The sequence below is a fragment of the Aulostomus chinensis genome, chromosome 16 (assembly GCF_037954235.1).
Source record: "Aulostomus chinensis isolate RoL2024-O1b breed Wild chromosome 16, RoL_Achi_v1.0, whole genome shotgun sequence".
Lineage (NCBI taxonomy): Eukaryota > Metazoa > Chordata > Actinopteri > Syngnathiformes > Aulostomidae > Aulostomus > Aulostomus chinensis.
The window spans coordinates 1,684,589-1,707,464 of record NC_141335.1 but is presented as its reverse complement, the minus strand read 5'-3'; the positions used below and the strand labels follow the sequence as shown (position 1 = coordinate 1,707,464).

General features: G+C 47.4%; 2 protein-coding genes across 8 annotated transcripts in view; both read left to right on the top strand.

Moving 5' to 3' along the window:
- The window catches only part of itsn1 (intersectin 1 (SH3 domain protein)), a 45,421-nt gene extending 22,806 nt beyond the window's left edge, over positions 1-22,615 (top strand). For 2 of the 7 annotated variants that reach the window (XM_086179825.1, XM_086179823.1), the window contains 29 exons: positions 776-912; positions 1,035-1,291; positions 1,537-1,694; positions 2,057-2,071; positions 3,257-3,501; positions 3,657-3,831; positions 3,944-4,030; positions 4,131-4,279; positions 4,808-4,887; positions 4,964-5,136; positions 5,404-5,449; positions 5,794-5,915; positions 6,453-6,576; positions 6,709-6,903; positions 14,102-14,223; positions 14,354-14,460; positions 14,919-15,020; positions 15,144-15,225; positions 15,334-15,432; positions 15,536-15,619; positions 15,947-16,030; positions 16,350-16,481; positions 16,561-16,641; positions 17,028-17,149; positions 18,037-18,119; positions 18,194-18,277; positions 18,402-18,466; positions 18,968-19,076; positions 19,151-22,615. In XM_086179825.1, the coding sequence (XP_086035951.1) occupies positions 776-912; positions 1,035-1,291; positions 1,537-1,694; positions 2,057-2,071; positions 3,257-3,501; positions 3,657-3,831; positions 3,944-4,030; positions 4,131-4,279; positions 4,808-4,887; positions 4,964-5,136; positions 5,404-5,449; positions 5,794-5,915; positions 6,453-6,576; positions 6,709-6,903; positions 14,102-14,223; positions 14,354-14,460; positions 14,919-15,020; positions 15,144-15,225; positions 15,334-15,432; positions 15,536-15,619; positions 15,947-16,030; positions 16,350-16,481; positions 16,561-16,641; positions 17,028-17,149; positions 18,037-18,119; positions 18,194-18,277; positions 18,402-18,466; positions 18,968-19,076; positions 19,151-19,299 (3,468 nt within the window). In that variant the 3' untranslated portion in view covers positions 19,300-22,615. Of the gene's footprint in view, positions 1-775; positions 913-989; positions 1,292-1,536; positions 1,695-2,056; positions 2,072-3,256; positions 3,502-3,656; positions 3,832-3,943; positions 4,031-4,130; positions 4,280-4,807; positions 4,888-4,963; positions 5,137-5,403; positions 5,450-5,793; positions 5,916-6,452; positions 6,577-6,708; positions 6,904-14,101; positions 14,224-14,353; positions 14,461-14,918; positions 15,021-15,143; positions 15,226-15,333; positions 15,433-15,535; positions 15,620-15,946; positions 16,031-16,349; positions 16,482-16,560; positions 16,642-17,027; positions 17,150-18,036; positions 18,120-18,193; positions 18,278-18,401; positions 18,467-18,967; positions 19,077-19,150 lie in introns of all 7 variants that reach the window. The other 5 variants (XM_086179824.1, XM_086179820.1, XM_086179821.1 and 2 more) reach the window with 4 other exon arrangements.
- On the top strand, positions 6,914-9,891 carry LOC147247107 (uncharacterized). The gene is made up of 2 exons (XM_086179833.1): positions 6,914-7,989; positions 8,367-9,891. The coding sequence occupies exon 2, from the start codon at positions 8,660-8,662 to the stop codon at positions 9,290-9,292; it is 633 nt and encodes a 210-aa protein (XP_086035959.1). The 5' UTR covers positions 6,914-7,989; positions 8,367-8,659; the 3' UTR covers positions 9,293-9,891.
- Positions 22,616-22,876: the final 261 nt, after the last annotated feature.

Sequence of the window (22,876 nt, the reverse complement as noted above, 5' to 3'; positions counted from 1 at the left end):
GAGCTACACCAGGGTCACATGACTTCAAGGTCCCCACCTCTAAGCTTCAGGCTTCTTGTGTTTCCCCCTAATGACCTTTAATGACCTCCATGACCTCTGTAGGCTCCTCTAGACTCTTGTTAGCAACCCAGGGTTTTAAGACTCCACCACTCCCAACATTCCACACACCTGATTTTAGGTATTTAATCAAAAACTCATAGACTTGGAGACGTTTTAAACAGATGCTCAACAACGACAACTTATTCATGTGTTTTAGGACTCATTTCTGCAGCGTTCTATCACTGTTGGTTACGGGGAACTCAGTTGTATTGAAATGTTCTGGTGACACCATAGAAGTGCAATCAGGGCTCAATCTCGGCTCCTTTTTGATTACAAACCTGTAATTTTGACCATCACCATTTAGTCCTTTGAACAGTTTTTTGCTGACTCAGATGCCTCCCCCAGATCCAATGACTCTTTTACAGATTAGCCGGACATTTAATGACAATTTTGGAGAACTGTAGGCAGGTTTGGCGAAGAATTAGCTTGGTCTACTGATTCATGATGACAAGCAGTGCGCCTTTTGCTAGTCTTGTCTGTAATTCAAGTTTCAAGGGGGCGGAGCTTGCCCTAATCACCCAACTAACACACATTGCTGCTTTTGCTGTTGCTGTAGCTGTTGTTGCTGCTGCTGCTCTTGTTATTGTTGTAGTCTACGGTAACCCATAGCAACCAGCCCTCCGACCCCACTTCCTCCTCACCGCTGTTCCTTGCTGTATCCCATGGTACATTGCAGGAGCTGAGGGAAATCCACAGCCGGCAGCAGAGACAGAAACAGAAGGAGCTGGAAGGAGACGCACACACGCTAATTCACACACACTCTCACATACACACCCCCAGTGAGAGGAAGTCTGCTGAACTGCAGGAAAGCAGGTAAGAATCAGATGGACTGAGCGGCAACGGTCGTACGTAGAAAATGGATTTCTGCTCCATTTCGTGTGCTTGCACAGAGGGACAGGGAGGATGGATTTTCAGCTCCAGCCTGTTTCTGTCAGGTTGTCCTCAGAAGAAGGTTTACCCTGGAGGGATGAAGCAGGAAGCTCGGCGCCCAAAGCTCCCAGCCCCAGCCCTGGCTCGGCACCCCACGCCTGGCTGAACCGAGTAACACAAGAGGAAGAGGAGAGGAAGAAGCGAGAATTGGAGGAGGAGGAAGAGGGTCGTAAGGGAGCGGGGTCAGTAGAAGAAAAGGAAGACGTGCAGGAGAAACTGAACAAGTTGTTCAGCCAGCAGGCCGACCCCTGGGCTTCAGCAGGTGTGTTCTAACTAGTTGCGCATTCATTCAAATTAAAACCTGGTTCTGAGCCCTGCCAAGCATGTTGTCCCTCAAAGTCCAGCTATTCTCTCATGGTCCCGTCAGAGTTAGAGGAGGTGGGCCTCAGCGCAGCACAGTTACACAAATATGGGCTCAGCATCAGTAGATGAAAAGAATAAATCCTTTAATTAAGAAACTAATTTGCCTAAAACCAGACTTTCTGTTCCTCTTCTTTCTACCAACAGTGGAAAAGGCTCCAGTGCCGAGTCTGTTTGACCAGAAGGGTCCAGCCAGCAGCTTTGACCAGCAGCAGCCGGTGAAGGTGGTCTACTACAGGGCTCTTTATCCATTTGATGCTCGCAGCCATGACGAGATCAGTATCACCCCCGGAGACGTAATCATGGTAGGAAGTCTGCACACTTGTATCACACGTTTTTAGCCTCTTTCACCTCACCGCCAGCAACATCAGGGGACACAAGATTGTTTGGGTGCAATCAAAGGTCATGTGGTTAAGAATGATTCCTTTCAGCTCTCCTTTAATATCCCTGTCCTTTACTTGTTGGTGTGTTGTCCAGTGTAGTATGGTGTGTCTTCTAAAAGTCTCCTGTTTGTAGAAGTGAGTTTTTGGTGCAGTTCTGGGTGTGTGTGGCGTGTCCTGTGTGTGTGTGTGTGTGTGTGTGTGTGTGTGTGTGTGTGTGTGTGTGTGTGTGACCGGCGCATGTGTGTATTAATGGTTTCCTCTCTTCTCTGCCGTGCAAACTGAAGGTGAAGGGGGAATGGGTAAGTTGTTGCCCCTCCCCAGTGTTGTGCCTCCACCAACCACGAGCCAGCAGGCATTCCAATGTTTCGCTCATCTCACGTCATCTCCATGTTCATTCATTCACTTTCCAGCAGATGAATGTTTAATAAGTCTGCTGTTTGCCGATTTGTATTCGCTATTTCTGTAAATTGTAAGAAATGTGCTTATCTTTGCTGTGAAAAACTTCCCTCTGACCCCTGAGAGTAAAACACAAAAACTCCAAGCATATTTTTCATTGTCATCAGTTTGTCCATGAATAAAAAAATCCCCATGATTTTGTAACGGTGTTACATGTAAAGACCTAAACAAGGTTGTGCCTCATCCACAGCAGCATATCACCGGAAATATAAGGTGGCTAACCTCCTTAGCAAGAATTGGAAACTCACAATTTCCCAGTCAGTTAACATTTCAGCGCTCACTAGTGATCCCAAGTTGTAGATCAGTGACGTCACAGTCGCATGTGGCTGAAATGACCTTTAGGCTGCAGAAACTGATGACTGTTTGTGTCGATGTTATGATCTGGACAATAAAACTGGGTGGTACTCAGCATACAAGCACGCGACCCAATAATTGAGAATGTAAAATCACTTGTTTATGTACCAGAGGAGATCATCAGATCACCAGAAGCAGTTTGGGTTACACTCCAGGGTGAAAGGAAGGGGGGATAGAGCAGAGCTGTAAGCTCAGCTAAAGGCTATGAACACAAACCGCCATCGCTGTCACGGACGTTGATCTCTTTCCAACTTCCTGTGTTCTGTCGTCTCATTTCGTTGTGTTGTCTTATACAGCAACACGCTGACAGTAAGGTTTCTGATGGCTGGGCTTCACCTCACAGTACAGCCATTGCTCCTTTGCGCCTCACTCCCTTGAGGAACAATGTGGTACTACCAGACAAGACGGACCTGTCTACACCTTTTTGCGTTCTCACATATAACACCTTTAAAATCATGGAAGGTTACTCCATACCACAGCAAGCCACCTGCTACTGGCAGGTGCCAGTGTATGATGGAATCCTCCGCAACAGTGGCCTTCTGCTGTCGCCCCTGACACCCCTGGTCTCTTCATGGCTCCATATGTAATCTGAGCACATGCATCAGTAGGAATTTAACCCCGTATGTGCTGGTATGTGTCCTGTTAACCCAAATCCTGCTTCTGTGCTCTGATAGGTGGATGAATCCCAGACGGGTGAGCCTGGTTGGCTGGGAGGAGAGCTCAGGGGGCGGACTGGATGGTTTCCGGCTAATTACGCCGAACGTATATCAGACAGCGATGCACCAATCAACCTGCGTGCAACAGCCTCTGCTACTCCGACCTCAGCACAGCAGCCAATCAGCACGCCTCCGCCAGCGCCTGGACAGACCTCCTCCTCCACATCCTCGGCTAACAGTAACTGGGCTGACTTCAGTACCACGTGAGTCCCACTGATGTCATCATCAGGCATCACAGCTTTAATTAAGGAAAAAATACTATCATTTGTTACTCTTAATGGGTTAACATGTTTAGATAAATAAAGACAGGAAAACACCGACAATATTCGAGATGTCATTTGTCCTCCTGTGCTTCCAGCTGGCCGTCGAATGCAGCCAGCCAGTCAGAGAGCGAGGGTTGGGACGCGTGGCCCACCTCTTCAGCCAGTCAGAATCCGTCGCTCAGTGTTCCCTCAGCACAACTACGGCAACGTTCTGCCTTCACACCTGCTACCATGACAACGGGCTCCTCCCCCTCCCCTGTGCTGGGACAGGTAACACTTCTAGAACCTAAATTGGGTGCAATTTGGGTTCAGATTTCACCTTCCTCATGGATCAGTTGCTGCTGTGTTGGTACATCCCAGCTGATATCTGGTTGTTCCTCAGGGGGAGAAGGTAGAGGGTCTCCAGGCTCAGGCCCTGTACCCCTGGAGAGCCAAGAAGGACAACCACCTTAACTTCAACAAGAACGAGGTCCTGCTCCATTCACGCTTCTTATCCAGTTACCATAAAACCTCTGCAGCTATGTGTTATGCTTTTACTAACCTTGCTGACGGTGTTATTGTTGATGTAGATTGTAACGGTGTTGGAGCAGCAGGACATGTGGTGGTTGGGAGAACTGCAGACCGGACAAAGAGGCTGGTTCCCCAAGAGTTACGTGAAGCTCATCTCCGCCTCCGTTACAGCTCCAGTCAGTGTGGCAGCACGCAGCAAAAACCCCAGGTGGGCTCGACTTTAGATGAAGACCTGCTGATGCACAGGCTCGTGTCCAAGTAGTGTTGTGGATTTTGTGAGCAACAGCAGTTTGCAGATTAGATTGCAACCCCTTCCTAGGTTATATAAATAAAATGTATTTGACTTTCTAACTTCATTTTTTTTCTGCAGGAAATAAAAACCCAGAGTATTTTAATGAATATTGATAACTGCAGTTTCAGTCCAGTAGTAATTTCTGGAGCTGATTTGGACTTCAAAGGTCAAATGACTTTGAAGAAACAGTGGGAAACTTTCACGAGGAAGTATCATGGCATAGTGCTGTAACAGTATGTTGAAGTAGGGAGTAGTCATGAGTCTTGAACCCGGGTCAACGGGGTCCCTGAGCACAATGCTGAAGAGTTTTTCCTCTGACGGCGCTCCGTCACAGACTGACACAAATAGAATTTCAAAATGATGGATATCTGCTGTTCCTGATGACATGCTGATTTGATTGTGCCACCCTAATTTTTCATAAACAAACTCTTTTTTGTCCTGTAGTGAGTCGGGAATGTCAGAAAGCCCACCCAACGGGAAACGCCCCTCCCCCTCCCCAACCAAGCCCTCAGAGTCTGGAGAAGGTGGGAAGATGCATCCGTAGTGTTTACAGTCAGCTGTTACCTCCCATTCACTGTGTGTGTGTGTGTGTGTTTACAGAGTATGTAGCCATGTACACTTATGAGAGCAATGAACAGGGGGACCTGAGCTTCCAGCAAGGAGATGTTGTCATGGTAACAAGGAAGGAAGGAGATTGGTGGACGGGCATGGTCAGTGGCAAGACTGGAGTCTTCCCGTCTAATTACGTCAAACCTAGAGACTCGTCCTCAGAGGTGAGACGGACTTCAGTGAGTTCAGGCAGCTTTTGGGATCATGTGACTGCCAGGATGCAGGAGGAGTGGAGATGATGGATTTTCGTGTCAGAATCAAATTTGTATTTTACAACAGAAAGTAGAAGAAGCCTGAAACTTAATTGTGGTGATGTTGCAGTCATGTGACCATGGTGTAGTTCCTTCATAGGCTAACATTAGCTTAGTACTGCTAACCATTGCATTTATGCTTCGGACATCATCAGTTCATTCATCTGTTTCTGTCTGCAGTCTTTAGGACCAGCAGGGAAGACGGGCAGCCTCGGGAAGAAACCAGGTCAGTGTTGAGTTCTTTTTAATGGTTTCCGAAGTCATTGTCTACTTCCTGTCCATTCTGTCACTTGATTCTATTCAGTAGAAATGACTGTTAAAGTCCATTGTTGCTTGGTATTTTCAAAGCCTGATATCAACACTGATGGATGACCAATAATGAAAGAATAGAGAATCCTGATGGCACAAGAGGTCACTCGGGTTTGATGATGAGTTGAACAGCCACTGCAGTCACCATCTACTCAGGTTGCAGCACACCTGACACCCTCATGGAGAAGAATTCTGGCATCAACAACCTCCCTCTCTCTCTGTCTTTCTTTCTCTCTCTCTCTCTGTCTCTCTCTCCTTCAGAGATCGCTCAGGTGATCGCCCCCTACAGTGCCACAGGAGCAGAGCAGCTGACGTTAGCTCCTGGCCAGCTCATACTCATCAGGAAGAAGAACCCGGGGGGCTGGTGGGAGGGTGAGCTTCAGGTACACGTCTCTGAATGTCTTCTGAAATCCGTTCTACCAGTCACTGTGTAAACCTGCAGTTTTATCAGTAATTTGAAACATCCTGAGACAGTTAAATCACCGAGGTTTCCACAGGTCTTAGAAATGGGGTACAGTTAAATCTACATTCATAAAACTGTTAAATAGAAAGTTATACTCCTACAATTTCAGTTTAAATTTGTCTTTTGGAAAAAAAATTGTCATGTTTATTGCTTGAGAGTTACTGAGGAAGTTCTGTGTTAAGCTGTGTTCAACTCAGAAGTGAAAAGAAAACACGTTCAGTGGTGCTGCTGCACAGGAGCGCTGTTGATAACCTTACCATGAAGGATGTGAGTGACATGAAGTCGGAGAAATCCAATCTCGGCAAATATTCCAGCCAGTAATTTCAATTCATTTCTCTCAACTCTGAGCTTGCTTTTCCCAGACTTCTGACTTGTCTTGAACGCAGCATGAATTGAACGCCACGTCTGCCCTGTGGCGATAGGAGGCTAACGAGATTCTGTGTTTCGATTGGTCCAGGCTCGGGGGAAAAAGCGTCAAATTGGTTGGTTCCCAGCCAATTACGTGAAGCTGCTTAGTCCCAGCACCAGCAAGACCACACCCACAGAGCCCACTCCTCCTAAACTGGCGCCGGCCAGCACAGGTACACACACACACACACACACACACACACACTCAAGTGAACTCACACAATTCACACAAACAGCTTTGAGCCAGACAGAGACAGACAGTGTGCAGTTGAGCGCCTCATGTGAGCCATCATGTCTTCCTGCAGCAGTGTGTCAGGTGATCGGCATGTACGACTACATGGCCCAGAATGATGACGAGCTGGCCTTCCAGAAGGGTCAGGTGATCACTGTGCTGAACAAGGATGACTGTGATTGGTGGAAAGGCGAGCTCAACGGGAGGGAGGGTCTGTTTCCTAGCAACTATGTCAAATTGACGACGGATACTGACCCGAGCACACAGTGTGAGTACACACACACACACACTCACAGGTGTGCGCGCACACATACACTTGCACAAGTTAAATGTGTTTCACTCAGCAGAAAATATCGCAACACACACATACACACTGAAGCCCTGTCTCTGCTCCCTTACACACACACACACACACATACACACTGAAGCCCTGTCTCTGCTCCCTTACACACACACATACACACACACACACACCCCAGAGCCAGGTGTGGAGATGCTGTCCCTCTCTCAGTATTTGACCCTGCGTTGGTTTGAACTTTGACCTTGTCACTCCTTTGGGCCTCTTTGAACCTCCCATTCATGCACCACCTCTGGGTGGTGTTTGTGTTTGTACAGTTGTGTGTGCATGTGCCTGCGTGCGTGCGCACGCGTGTGTGTGCGTGTGTGTGTGTGTGTTTGTGTATAAAATGTTTCCTCTTTTCCTGCATGTGTCCCTCAGCATGATCCACCATAGACCTAGAGTTTCTAGAGCGGAGCACACTGAGCCCGTTTCAGGGCCCGTTCACGGCTGGTACCAAACCTCCAAACTGAGTTTCAGTGACAATGAACTGAAGAAAAGCTGGTTCATACGGAGCACAACGCTGTTCTGGTCCTGAACGTCACTTATGGGGCGGGATTATCATGACCTGACAAAACCAAAAGTCCAGCGCCAACCGCCGTCAGGTCATCTGTTGAGTGTCTGTTTCTCAAGGTCACCACTTCATTTCGAGTTTGGTACTTTTTTATTTTATGGTGGAGTTCAGGCGAAGGAGGAGGTCTGTGGAGGAGAGAGACTGCCTCCTCGCCGATGGTCCTCTATGGAATTCCTAAACCAGTTAGAGAGGTCAATGCAAAGGATGGCGTGCGAGCAAATCCAAAAGGAAGTGGCTTCTGAGGGCCGTGCAGCAAATCAATAATGAAGTGAAGAAAGAGCTCAAGGACCTCAACCAGGATGTCCGGTGAAGTGGTCGGTTGAGGAAGAAAATCTCCATTTTGAAACGTTACAAGACCTCAGTGACAGATCAGCGTGCCAGACAACCGACGCTTGAACTGTGCTGGAGGCTGAATCAGATGATGGTGGTGGAAACTAATCCTGGTAAGTTTTACAGTTGTTGACCTTGGTGTTTTTGGTGAGCTTCTTATTTCAACTGTCAGGGTTACTCACGTGGCACATGAGTGGTTAGCAACTAACAGAGGGTTAACGTGTGGACCTTTGATCACCACGTAGCTCCGTGACATTTGGAAGCGGATCAGGAGTGGTGGGCACATTTGTTTGGTGTTGCCTTAAACAATTAACGTGACACTTTAAACAGCTAGAGTGTGTTTTAGCTAATGTGCTAATTCCTGCTAACACACCACATTATCAGACTCGTACTGACCTCCGCCGGCTGACTCCCTTGTAGCATTCCGAGGAATTTGTCTTTCATTTGCCTTTGTTTTTTAAACATTTTGTCTTATTGTGTTTGTTTCTAGAGTTTTCTGCCAGTGAGGATGACAAGGATGCAGTTGGTCTCACGGGACGCCAAGAAGAAGTGGACCCTGTGATTGCTCGCCACGTTTTCCTTATTGCACAGTTTACTATTTTGGTTTATATTATTTCTTGAAATTACATATTTTACTGATTTTGAGATTGTATGCACATTGAACTCTGAATGTTGGAGAAATTCGTGTTGTTTTAATCATGTCAAATAAAATTCATAACATACCTGCCAGCTGCTTTACTCTTGTCATTCAGTCAGAGGCTTGATATACAGTAGATCACCCTGATGATCACCCTGATGATCAGCCTAAACACCCTGATGATCACCCCGATGATCACCCCGATGATCACCCTGATGATCAGCCTAAACACCCTGATGATCACCCTGATGATCACCCCGATGATCAACCTGATGATCACCCCGATGATCAACCTGATGATCACCCCGATGATCACCCTGATGATCAGCCTAAACACCCTGATGATCACCCCGATGATCACCCCGATGATCAACCTGATGATCACCCCGATGATCACCCCGATGATCAACCTGATGATCACCCCGATGATCAACCTGATGATCACCCCGATGATCAACCTGATGATCACCCCGATGATCACCCTGAACACCCTGATGATCACCCCGATGATCAACCTGAACACCCTGATGATCATTCCGATGATCACCCTGATGATCACCCCGATGATCAACCTTATGATCACCCCGATGATCAACCTGATCACCCCAATGATCAACCTGATCACCCCGATGATCAACCTGATGATCACCCCAATGATCAACCTGATCACCCCAATGATCAACCTGATCAGCAGTGTGTCAGTGAATTCGGTCCCGGGCACAAGATGCAAGATTACTCAGGATTCTCGGGCTTTATTTTGGCCCAGGGAAAGGAAATGAAGACACATCCAGAAAAATGATCTGCACAAGTAAAGAGCAGCGTGATCCTCCCACAGCCAACTTCTCCCAGGTGAAACTCCTCCCCTCAGGTGAAAACATGGCGGAATCGTGGTAGTACAGAGCAGTTGAAGGGTTTGGCTTTGTTTGGGTCAGGAGTCAGAATCCCCAAAAAAGGATTCATGAAGAATCGTATTCTCCAAACCAGTGTCGTGCAGTTCTTAACTCCCACACCACATGTATTTGGTTGATTGACCCCTAAATACCACCAATAGCATTGTTGTAATCTGGTGATTAATCACAGGATTTCATTGATTGATTTTACACAATTAGATCGTCGGAACAGCCGGATGTGAACATTCAGTCCCATCAGTGTTGTGCCAGTTTTATTTTCTGAATCTAAAACCAGCGATTTTCCGTGTGTTGCGTCAGAGTCAGAACCTCCATCATCAGCGCTGTGTTGTGGTGCCGCTCTAGATGCTCTACCTCTATGCACGTTCAGCCCACCTCCACACTGTCTGTCCTGCTGCACGCTCCACCCACCTAGCACCCGATTGGTTGTTGTTGTTGTTTTGTTTAGTTTGTTTTTGTTGATGTTGTTGTTGTCGTCCTCTCTCTAGGATCATATCATTACCCAGAACCCCCCTCTCCTCAAAGCCCTCAAAGAGACCCACTAGGCCACGCCCACTAGGCCACTCAACCAATGGGGACAGCAGCAAGAGGTCACATGACCCGGAAATGGCGACTCTCCACCAATAGAAGCCAGAGAGAGACAGACAGACAGACTGTAACCTTTAAACCTCTGTCTGTGCATGGCTCTGTTTATCTGAGGCTCTGGCTCCAAACCGCACTGTTGACCAGGAGTGAGGTAGATAGTCGGGACTCCGCCCCTCTGCCCCGCCTCTCGTCTCCTCTGTCTCTCCTCGTCCTGCTCTAGAGACAGAGCGAGAGGAGGGGAAGATCGAAGGAGAGCTAAAGAGGAGGTGTGACTCCTTTGCTCCCTGATTGGACTGATTCAGTTGCTCTGACTGGACACACGCACGCACACACACACACACACACACACACACACACACACAGCTATCCTAGCGTGGTGAAGTGGATAGTGGGTCATTTTGTGGCTTTATCTCATTAGACGCTCAGCTCATTCCCTCTCATTTTTTAATTTTGTAACCTTGCTGTCATTGGTCCAGCAGCTTCCTTCATGCACTAACCCCTCCCCCTCTGTCCCTCCCACAGCGTCACAGAAAGACCCACTATCTGCTGGGGGACACGTCTCAAAAACTGCTCCTCTCCGGTCCTCTCCTCCACTCAAAGCCAAAGACCTCGTGCCTCTTCGAGAAGGAACGCTGAGGAGGGGGGAGGAGATGAGGCAGTATTGAGACGTGTCCTGCGGCGGCTAACAGTGAAGTTTCAATCCAGCATGCCACTTCCCTCCTGTTCTCCTTGCCGCTGAGGAAGGAGGCCCGGAGACGAGGAAGGGAGTGAGCAGCTGGAGAGGAGCTGAGCCTGTAGCTGCCTGTACACACACACACACACACACACCCATGGTACAGAGTTTTTAACACACACATCTCAGAAACCTTGTTTTTACTCGTAGTCATTTAACATTTTTGAAAATGTATCAAATTTAAATTTTATTTTTATTGTTTTGTTTACATGTTTATTGTTTTGTCTGTTGCTATGACGATCACACTGTTGAGGGCTTGAGCAGGACGATCACGCAGATTTAGTACTAAAGGCCAACTTCTTCGATTCATTCCATCCTTCCATGGATGGATGGAGATTCATTCCACTTCAGGAAATATTTTTTTACACTTCGACTTGATTCTTGTTCTCAAACATCTGACGAGCAGATTGGATCACTCAGTATGAAGCCAGGTAGGTTGTGGCTAGCTTAGCGTAGCCTTGTAAACGGTGAGAAACAGAAGCAGAGGTTCTCAAACAGTTTCATGTTCTTGAGCCTCACTCGGAGGAACCCTCTACCAACATATCCACATCTACATTCAGGCGCATTTTGCACGTTTTTTTAAGAGTCGCCTTTTTTAGCATTTGAAGAATCCTGATCAGCATCAATGCTCTCACCTTGAAAGTGTCTTTGCTGCTCTAAACTTCTTCAACTTCCTGTAGGGTAAATCTGTTTGCTGTGTCTCTTTGGAAAAACGATATAATTAGCAGTTAGCTTCTTGCTAACCGTCACCTGGGATTAGCGTCATATTGATCATGCGCGTCATTGGCTTTTCGTCTGTGATGGTTTTAGTTTTGTGACGCTGCACTGGGATGCAAAACTGATTCAGAAACACTTCATTGGACTTTTTGTATGTCCAACTTAAAGTACACAAACTGTGCAGTTGTTTAATGTCTTCAAAACCAACAACGCGTCAGACATTTACGACGAGGCAACGGCAACATTCACATGCACGCTGGTGTCACCACCATAGCTGCACTCAGAGGTCGCTGACACTCCTACGCTCAGATCAGGTGTTCATGGGAACAGGTTTCTGGGATGTTCTATAAACTCCGTCCTTTCATCATTTTGAGACGTTTGGCGAGCTAACTGCTAACACTAGGCTGTGGTGTGATGAACAATGTAAAAAAAACACCAAGCAATAGTGACGCGTAAATAAGGATTTATTTTTTTCAATGAGCCCTGAACATTCACAAGAATGAGCAGGTTGAGGAACTGTGGTCAAAGCAATGTGATATTTTCAGCTCCACCCTCAGTCCGTCTGACAAGCTAGTCAGATGAGCGCCACTGCATATGAACAGACTCATTAGTGGGATGTTCATGTCCTTTGCCATGTAACGAGTTAGAATGTCATCATTTTCAGATTGAGGTCAGTGTGGCTGCTCTGGTGTAGCAGTACGGCGGATTATGGGGGGGGGGGGGGGGGGGGGTGTTATCTTGTGACCTCAAAAACACCACATTCATAAACACTATCTCTACGCCCACATCCTCCCCTCTCTCTCCGTACGCAGCCATCAAACGTGTCACGCAGTTTGATCCAAAACATGACGACCCAAATGAGGGACACGTGACTCTGTTCAAAACAGTCGTGTGACGTCAACAAAGCAGGGTTGTGTTTCCTCCGAGGATGGACAGCACTGCCGTGGTCGCTCACACCCTGTGTGTCGTGTCCCTTAGCACCAGGACTGCCCCCTCCTCTCTGTTCCCATAGCAACAGACTCGTATTGTAGTGGCTGCCATATCAGATGTGTGTTGTTTGTTTGTGTTTATCCAGATGACAGTATTGTGATGAAATGTTTACCCTCACAAACACAAATGATTGTTGAGCTGCTTTTTATACTACGAGCAACATCGTTTTTCTTATTAGTCAGTTTGGATCCATGGGCGGGGTATCGGAGGTGAAGCTCTCTGATTGGTCGATGAGTCGATATCATTGGCGCCAGGCGTGGTCACACACCAGGTCGTCATGGTGACTGATGGTGGCGACTCCTCGTCATCAGGGTGGCCATTTTAGAACTAAGACCTTCTAGACCAGAGTGGAGCTGCACGCTAGCGAGGTCGTCATGGTTACTACTCGCTGCACGCGTTTTAGACTCATAATGATGGATGGAAGCAGCGTCTACAGAACCATGTTGGATTCAATTTTAATGAATTTTAGGGTTTTGAATGATCGGCAGCTGAGCTGTGAGGCGCCGCTCTGGTCCGAACGTCTGAGGTCGACGGAGGGATTTAACAGCAACTGTGATGAACGGATTAACAGCCAAATGTAACCGGACGGTGTTGATGAGTGTGAGTGAATGAGTGAAAATAAAGCATGAGTGAGCACCTTTATGGACCCAAGTGGAGGGATGAATACATGAATGAATGAACGCGTGAATGAGATGTACAGCGTAGCTGATAGTTCAGATGCCCTGAGGTTTTATTGGTGGAGATTTTTGATGAAGCGCTGAATCTGATTGGTCCTGATGATTAAACGCTCTGAGACAGAATGCAATCGCCTGGCCTCATTATTACACACACACACACACACACACACACTGTCATGATAAAGTGAATTAATGCTTCTACTTTTGAAATTCTGACTTCCTATTTTACCTTCCAAGTTCTCTCTAGTAGGAGTGTTGAGCTCAGCCCAGCCACGTGTGTTTAGCTTGAAGCTAACAGAGACTGATGGCTAGCAGCAGCTAAACTGTCCAGAATCATTCAAGTTTTCTCAGTCCACACTATGATCAGTAATCCACAAACGCTTTGATTGGAGGTCAAAACCTATCTGCTAACCTTACAGTTCAGAGGCTGGAAACTCAAGACTACTGTTAGTGAGTATTTGAAAGGCAAAGTAGAGGTTGTGTAGCTTACATTCCATAAAACATCTCCAAAAAAATTCACCGTTGTGACACTGATTCAAACAGAAGGTGATGTGTGTTCGTTAAAGTGTGTCTGAGGAGGTCCTTCGTGTTTTACATCTGTGTTTCAACGTGTCTGCCATCGAGGTTCAACTGAAACTGTTAGCGGCTAATGCTAATCAACCCTTGATCGGGACGTTTAATTCGAGAAAATGACAAACATTTCCTCTCATGTTGATTCATGAGGGAATAACCAGGATGCTTGGACGTTCTCACGAGTGTTTCTCGTGAACTGAGTCACACCTGATTTCAGAATTAAAACATGAATAAAGCTGTGCTGTTACGCCTCTGATCTCAGGTATGTAACGAATATAATTTAAGTGTCTTGATTCTTCCCTGCGCCTCAATTCAGGATGTGTGATGGATGTGTCCTGGCGTGTGTGTGTGTGTGTGTGTGTGTGTGTGTGTGTGTGTGTGTGTGTGTGTGCGCATGTGTTTCAGGGTGCGCTGACCTCCACCTGCTGGACATGCTCAGTCCCATGGAGAGGAAGAGGCAGGGTTACATCCATGAGCTGATCGTCACGGAGGAGAACTACGTCAATGACCTGCAGCTGGTCACCGAGGTAACCGACGCACAGCGACAGAATCCAGCATCACCAATCACAAAACCGACTTACCAACATTTGTGTTCACTAAACACTGTGTGTGTGTGTGTGTGTGTGTGCGCGTGTGTGTGTATGTGCACGCATCCAGATCTTCCACAAGCCGCTGCTAGAGTGCGAGCTGCTGACCGAGAAGGAAGTGGCCATGATCTTCGTCAACTGGAAGGAGCTCATCATGTGCAACATCAAGCTGCTCAAGTAAAAACATCATCACTGCATCCGGAGTGAAGCTGTTTGTCTCTGCGCGACATGAACTCAGTCACTGATACACACCGGTCGCTGGGTGCCGTCACAAATATTCACTGAAACGTCCAAACTACAAGTTCATACCTGCAGTGTTGTTCCAGTCAACCAAACTAGCTTGAAGCTAACAGAGACGCACGGTCCCAAACACCTGTTAAACTCTCAAACTTGTCGTTTGGTATCATCCAGATGTTCTTGATGCAGCTGTATGATCAGTGTTCCACAAACATGAACTCACTAGAACACCTCCCGTGTGGTACATGCGTACATACATGAGCTAAAATGTGTCTGGTATTTTCTGACTCCTGGAGCCTCTGAGACCCCAAACGACGACTTGTTTATGATTTGATTTTTGAGTGATGTATCGCTTTAATGACAGAAGAGCAAATGCCCCCCCCCCCCCTCCTCTGCAGGGCTCTGAGAGTGAGGAAGAAGATGTCAGGTGACCGAATGCCGGTGAAGATGATTGGTGACATCCTGACCAACCAGCTGCCTCACATGCAGCCCTACATCAGGTTCGTCACTCAGCAGCGGGATTATTTTCTGTACCTCCCTATATACCCAGATCTTCTTAGTCTCGTGTGTGTGTGTGTGTGTGTGTGTGTGTGTGTGTGTGTGTGTGTGTGTGTGTGGTTCAGGTTCTGTTCGTGTCAGCTTAACGGTGCCACACTGATTCAACAGAAGACTGATGACAACCCCGAGATCAAAGACTTCCTCAAGGTTTCAAAATAATAAATTGTCCTCGTTAGTTAAATCGTATGAATCTAATATCATGTGACAAACATGCTAATGAAGTGGTGCGTGTGCATGTGCGTGTGCGTGTGCCAGAGGTTAGCCATGGACCCGCGCTGCAAGGGAATGCCTCTGTCCAGCTTCCTGCTCAAACCCATGCAGAGAGTCACACGCTACCCGCTAATCATCAAGAACGTACGTATGAAACACACACACACACACACACACACACACACACACACACTCTATAAGCACACTAACGTAAAGCATAAACTCTGTATTTTCGTGTGTGTTTCAGATCTTAGAGAACACTCCAGAATCACACCCAGACCACAGTCACCTCAAAGCTGCTCTAGAGAAGGCTGAGGAGCTCTGCTCACAGGTACACACACACACACACACACACACACACACACACACACCAGATCATGGTCTTGTGTTGTGAGATTGTTGGGCCCCACAAGTACAGTTGGTTCCTGGTGGTCTGAGCCCATATAGCAGTTGAACAGGAACAATAACATGAGTCACTTTTGCCTCAATCATAAACACATCGGAGGTTGATGACGGTACAAAGGCACTGACAACAGTCAACCAAGTTTTTAGAAATTCTCAAGTAAACGTGAAACACTGGCCTGCTAGCATTAGCCTGCTGCTGTGTTTTTAGCTCTGGGTGGATATCGACGCAGTCGGTGTGTTTTTATGTTCTTAGGTGAACGAGGGTGTCAGGGAGAAGGAGAACTCGGATCGTCTGGAGTGGATTCAGGCTCACGTACAGTGTGAAGGGCTGTCGGAGGTAAACCCACCTCACAGCACCACCTAACACACGTGTGTGCGCTACGTTTCAGCCCTCTGTAGAGCAGCTCGTCAGCTCGGGAGAACTCATGATGGGTCGATCGCCTTCTCTGTGATCGGCTACTTTAAATGTCGATCTTCCTGGAAACACTCAAGAAATGATGTTAATTTTGTCAGATGTCATCGTGGATGTAAAATGATTTTATGAGCAGTGCAGCAGCTTGAGTTAGCATCACGGCGCGCCGTGTTTGCTTCTCATGCTGACGTCTGACGACAGTCACGTAATCAACTGGCGCCTGACGATTCTACTTCCTCTCCAGCAACTGGTGTTCAACTCCGTCACCAACTGTTTGGGCCCCAGGAAGTTCCTCCACAGCGGGAAGCTCTTCAAGGCCAAGAGCAGCAAAGAGCTTTATGGCTTCCTGTTCAACGACTTCCTGCTGCTGACACAGGTGAGCCCGGCGTTCACTTCCTGTCGGCAGAGTGTCTCTATGACTCAGTCTCAATGTCACTTCCTTTCTGCCACTTCAGGTGACCAAACCTCTGGGTTCATCTGGCTCTGACAAAGTCTTCTCCTCCAAAACACACCTGCAGTACCGCATGTACAAGACGGTGGGATGTTCACACACACACACACACACACACACACACACACACACACACACACACACACACACACACACACACACACACCTGAAGGGTCTTCCAGCTGGTCATCAGTAAAAGGAGTTTATTTCCAGGTGTTTTTACCCTTTTTGGACGTTTTAGGCCAATTAAGAGATGTCATTTTCTTTTTTATACAGACACCTACAGTATTTATGTATATACATTTATATAGAAAAAATACGTCAGAAAGTATGGCAGCCATCTTAGTTGTTGTTACATCAGCTGTGAATTGAACGGCTCAGCTCGTTCTGGTGAACTGACCTTCACCTACAGGAACTATCGATCCCTCCAGCTCAGTAACACTAATCAAACCAATTTCTTGTCTATCGCAGCCCATCTTCCTGAATGAAGTGTTAGTGAAGCTGCCGACGGACCCATCAGGAGACGAACCTCTGTTCCACATCTCTCACATCGACAGAGTTTACACCCTCAGAGCCGAGAGCATCAACGAAAGGTGCCCAACACCTACGTCAACAACAGCTACACCCAGCTGCAGCCAGGAGAGCCACAGAGGCTAACATATAGCCAACAGAGGCTAACATATAGCTAACAGGAGCTAACATATACCTAGCAGAGGCTAACATATAGCTAACAGAGGGTCACAGAGCCTCCGATCAGAAGATGATGCTAGCTGATATCCAGACTTTCTCCTCCACTTGTTTTTACCGTCTGATTTGCACTGTTTGCCTGTCTGGGATCGAAGCCTCCTGATTGGTCAGTACTACCCACTGCACGTCTGTCCGTCCTGGGTGAGGGATCCTCCTCTGTTGCTCACCCTGAGGTTTCTCAGATTTTTCCCTGTTAAAGGTTTTTCTATGGAGTTTCTCCTCAGTCGATGTGAGGGTCTGAGGGCAGAGGATGTTGTTATGATGCCATGAAGCCTGGAGACAAACTGGTGGTGAAAACGGGCTCTACAAATAGAATTGCCTTGCCTTGCCTTGCCTACTACTCAGACTACACATGGAAACAGATTCTGCATTGATTCGGTGAATCTGTCAGTAAGAATTGAATAAAAACGTACACACTTATAGCAAAGAGTGAACAGGTGGCTAATAGATGCTAGTAGCAGAGGTGAGTGTACGGGGTTGCCATGTGCTGTTTTGTGAAGGTTGGCGTTGAGGTAAAGATCCGACCTCGGCGCCTTTGGTCAGTGAGGTCCCTGTAGTCACGACATGATTACGTAGGAGCTGAAACCTGAGGACATTTGCAGCCTCGTTCTACAGGTCCAGATATGACAGGAACTTGTGTGTTAAAAAGAAGAAAAGTTTCAGTCCTGCTAACCAACGTGCTGGGCTGCTCACATGGATGAGGATGACGCTGGTCCGTTGTGTGTTTGTGCAGGACGGCGTGGGTTCAGAAGATCAAAGCGGCTTCAGAACTCTTCATCGAGACAGAGAAGAAGAAGAGAGAGAAGGCGTATCTAGGTAGATTTTCTGATCCCGTCATCATTTTACTTCCTGTGATCAAACATCTCTAAAACAAACCCCCTGTCTCTCAGTGCGTTCCCAGAGGGCGACGGGTATCGGGAGGCTGATGGTCAACATCGTGGAGGGAATCGAGCTCAAACCCTGTCGCTCTCACGGTACGAACACTCAACAGGTCCTCTTCGTAAACCTCCTGAACTGGTGTCAGGATGCCATGTGTGGGCTTCAATTCCCACTTTGACGGATGAAGTCTTCTTATAGTATATTTGTGTGTACTACCAGGAAAGAGTAATCCGTACTGTGAGGTGACCATGGGCTCCCAGTGCCATATCACAAAAACGCTGCAGGTATGTTTCTCTCATGTCAGCACATCTGTGAGGTCACTGATGATTCCTGATGAGGTGAAATGTGGAACATTTGCACGTAGAAATGTCGGGAAAAATCACAGTTGAAGAATCAGAGGCGTCAGAGCGGCGCTGCTCGGGACGCTGAGGAACACCTGTCGTTTCTATCCATCAAAACATGCAATATCGTTATTCTCCCCTCAAAAAGTAGTAAATGTTAAAGTAATAAAGTAGTGTTTTACTACCAACTGCTAGTTTTGGGGTTTGTTTTTCTATTAGTTTTCGCAGCATTTCTCTTCAATGCCGTGAATAAATTGGCAAAAAAAAAAAAAAACACCCGAAATAAAACCGTAAACTATTCATCCTTTGGCTGAAGTCCTCCCAGGACCCCGGACCTCACCTTTAGAACCTCCTATTCAGAGCCAGTAAAGCTCCCGTGAGCCGCTCTGCTGACGAAGGTGTCCCAGCCAGTAAGTGAGGTGGTGCTGTCGTCCGTCTCTGCAGGACACGCTGAACCCCAAGTGGAACTCCAACTGTCAGTTCTTCATTAAGGACCTGGAGCAGGACGTCCTGTGTGTCACCGTGTTTGAGCGAGACCAGTTCTCACCTGACGGTCAGTAACCTCGCTCCACTGTCTGATCTCCTGATCTCTGGCGGGTGTTAACGGAGATCTTTTGGGATTTCCAGACTTCCTGGGCAGGACGGAGATCCGGTTGGCTGAAATCAAGAAGGACCAGGGTTCTAAAGGGCCAATCACCAAGCGTTTGCTGCTCCACGAGGTTCCCACGGGGGAGATCGTGGTCAGGCTGGACCTCCAGCTGTTTGAAGAACCCTGAAACCTGGATGGGACCAGATGGGACCACCGAGGCCTGGACGTGGACACTTGGCCCGGATTAGACTGAACCGGAGGACTGGACTGGTCTGGACTGTCTCAGTGTGGCCCGTCACTGCTAACTGGCAGGAGCGTTGAGTATTTATGACATTCACAGAACGATAACAGTCCTGACGTCACTCACTTCATTTATTTATTAACACACAGGCGGGAAGCGGTTGAGGGAAATCAATCAGTTAAATATGCAACGAGGAAACGTGAAGGAGCCTCGATCCCGCGCTGGACCACCCGCCAGCTCGAAAATGAAACCAGTATTTCTTTTGTCAGCGCTCTGGTTCTTTTTACCAGACGATAGAAAAATCACAACTGCATCAGAAATCTACAAGGCAGGTTTATCGACTCTCTCCTCCTACGATTTAACACAGCCGCACAAACTTTATTGCCAATGTACTCTTTTTTTGGTAAAGACATATTATTTGTTGTATTTTGCACCGTCTTCGTCGTACTGGAATCCTCTAAAAAAGCTCAGGAGCTTCAGGTCTTCAGGGTCCAAAATAATAGGACCTGATCTGGGCAGACTGATGGAAGACCTTCCTGATCCTGGGAGCTCTCGAGAGCGAACAGAAGCTTGAAGTCAGCTGACTAGCAGCTGCAGTAGCAGCAACATCCAGGGTGCGACTCACGAATCGACCAAATTATCTCCAAAATCAATTTGTTTGTGTGGTTCAAGGAAGAAGACGGAGGCTCTTCTCTCCTCTGCTGCAGGGAGGAGCTGAGACCGATCGCTGTAGACACGGCTATGCTAACACTTCCCACCCACTACCAGTCATGATGCTAAGCTAACTAGCGTGGGTCTCAGCTCCTGTGTGAAGGGTCTCAGACTGTGATCAGTTATTGGTCACACTGACACACAGGCTGAAGACCAGCAGCACCATCGTAAAGCCTGCTGGTTCCAATCAGAGCTGCGACGGTGCCAGATTCTCGCGGTACGACGATAGAGGCTAAAACGGTACGATAAAGTTGTTCCAGTGATTCTGACAGGAATGAACTTAGAACTGTTTTGCTTGATTCCACACGGTCTTAATTCTCACCTGAAAGCATTCCAACTAACGCAGCGTTCTCAGACAGGGAGGCGGTCGATGCCTCACGCTAGAGATTCCTTCCCTCCCATCAAAATAACCATTTAGCTGCCATGAACCGATGTGAGCTGATCTCAGGTACTGGGTCTTAACCGTTGCTCCCTTGAACTCAGATAAACGGATCAAAATAATGGCGAAGTATGACATCATGGAGCTGATTTGCTTTGTCTCGTCTGTCCAGACGTCAAGCAGCTGTTACATGGCTGGTTTTCTGGGCGGAGTTTGATCAGCTACTGCTTGATAACCAATAGCCGCCAATGTTGAGGCCAGGGCACCACTGCAACCCGGTCGGACTAAATTCCGTCATGATGGACATGAAGACCTCGACTGCTCAACTGAAACATTTAAATGTTGCTGAATGTCTTAAAATGACGTCTTATATTTTATATTAAGGGTCTTAAAAGTGTTTCCTGTGAGAAATCAGTGCAGACAGGACAGCGTCACGATGGAGAAGGGACTCAAACAACGGACTGTTCATCGCTAACTTGTGCGCCAGGTGTTTCCATTCCGGTCCTCCTCGGTCCGGTCCAGTTCAGTCCCGTCAGAGATCAGTTGGGTCTTCATCAGACACTCTAGTGACAATCCCAGCCCTCCAAACGTGTGTGTGTGTGTGTGCGTGCATGTGTGTGTGTGTGTGTGTGTGTGTGTGTGTGTGTGTGTGTGTGTGTGTGCGTGCGTGCGTGTGTGTGAAGGTGGACTTGACAATTCCAGGTACGATTCATAACATTAACAAGACTCACAGTGGATTCGGTTCGGCGTGTGTGAGGGTTAATGAGATGTGCTAACAGTGCTAATTAGCTGACTCACTCCAAGGTGACGAGTGTCCCGAGTCACATGATACGAGGGAGGAATGTCTCATGCTTTGACCACCTCTAACCGTGAGGAAGCGCCGTGCTGATAGACCTTAGCGCCGAGCAGGCCCGTGTCACACGGCGGCCATTTTACTCATCAGATAGGAAACCTCCTGATTGGGGGGGGTTAAATCCCTCAGAGAGCTGCAAGACAATACTGTCCAGGAAGTGGATGCTCTGTGTGGTCCTGGTCTGAGTCCAGACCAGGACCACAACACCAGCCTGAACCATCAGCTTGTTGGACTCTAAACTGAGGTTTTAAAAGCGGGGTTGGAGCTTCCCAGAAGAGCGTTTCTGTTGTGCTGGTCGTCTGTGCTGCAAATCTCATCAGTGACTCCGTTCTCTCTTCTTCAAATGTTGGCAGCTACTTTGTCTCCTCGGTCCCGCGCCAGACAGGACTACTAGATTATGGACTTGGCCTTGACTCAGCGTCGCCACCCCCTCGGCTGTGGTCTCTGTAGGTGTGCTGGAGTGGTCGGGCTCATGTGGGTTGTGGTCTCAGAGTGGATCACCTCCACGTGCTGATTGCCGCCAGACAGAATCACAGCTTCATTCTGACGTCGCCTAGTCACTAGTTACTAGTCACTCGTTACTAGTCACTCATTACTAGTCAATAGTCACTTGTTACTAGTCACTTGTTACTAGTCACTTGTCTCCTCAACGTAGACGCTCTCTCAGATATTATTCACGTTTTAGAGCTTAATTTGATGCATATCACTCACTCGACTATCAGAGTCTCAGGAGTTCCTTTGGAGACAGAGTTTAACAACCTGAGCATTCAAAATGGCCACTGTGTTAGCGTCCCATAGCTGATGCACCACGATCTTAGCTAGCTGGACAGAAACGGACGCCAGTTCACGGCAGAGATTCATTGATCAGTGTGTCGGTGGACAACTGTACCACCAGTGAGACAACCAATAGTTGCTTTAGTGACCAGCCACTGTCCAATCAGGAGCCAGCGAGTAGTGTGATGGTGGATGAAGGTGTGTGTGTGTGTGTGTGTGTGTGTGTGTGTGTGTGTGTGTGTGTGTGTGTTCCTAATGACGCGGTGGTCCCTGTACTGTACCCCCTCCCTTGTCTCCACACTGTACTAAAACCCAGCGAGTCCAGTTGGAACCGCTGATACTGTCCTCCTCCAGGTTGTGTATAATACTACTGCTATCGGAGAGTTAATATATGAGCGCTAGGGGGCGCCTGCTGATAATTATCACTGTAGAAGAGGATGTACTTTGTTGTCTTTCAGTGTTCAGAATAAACTTCAGTTGGACCAAGACGTAACCGTCTGCATTCTTTTATCATCAACCCCAATTGTGAAATGTGGAGGATCAAAAATGGGAAAATAAAAAAGATAAATGAAAAATGGCATCATGTAATTGAGTTTTTGTTTGTGTAGGCCCTTGTATTTTTACTTCCCAATTTATTTATTTTTTTAATTAATTTTTGCTTGGCATTTTCCTTCTACTTAATTCCCCAAACAGATTTATTCCTGTGTTTTCCTCTCACATCATTGTTTGTCCTCCCCAGCCTGACAGCTTGCTGGCCATTGGCATCATGGGACAAAGACACGTTTGATCCATTTCCTCTCTTGGAC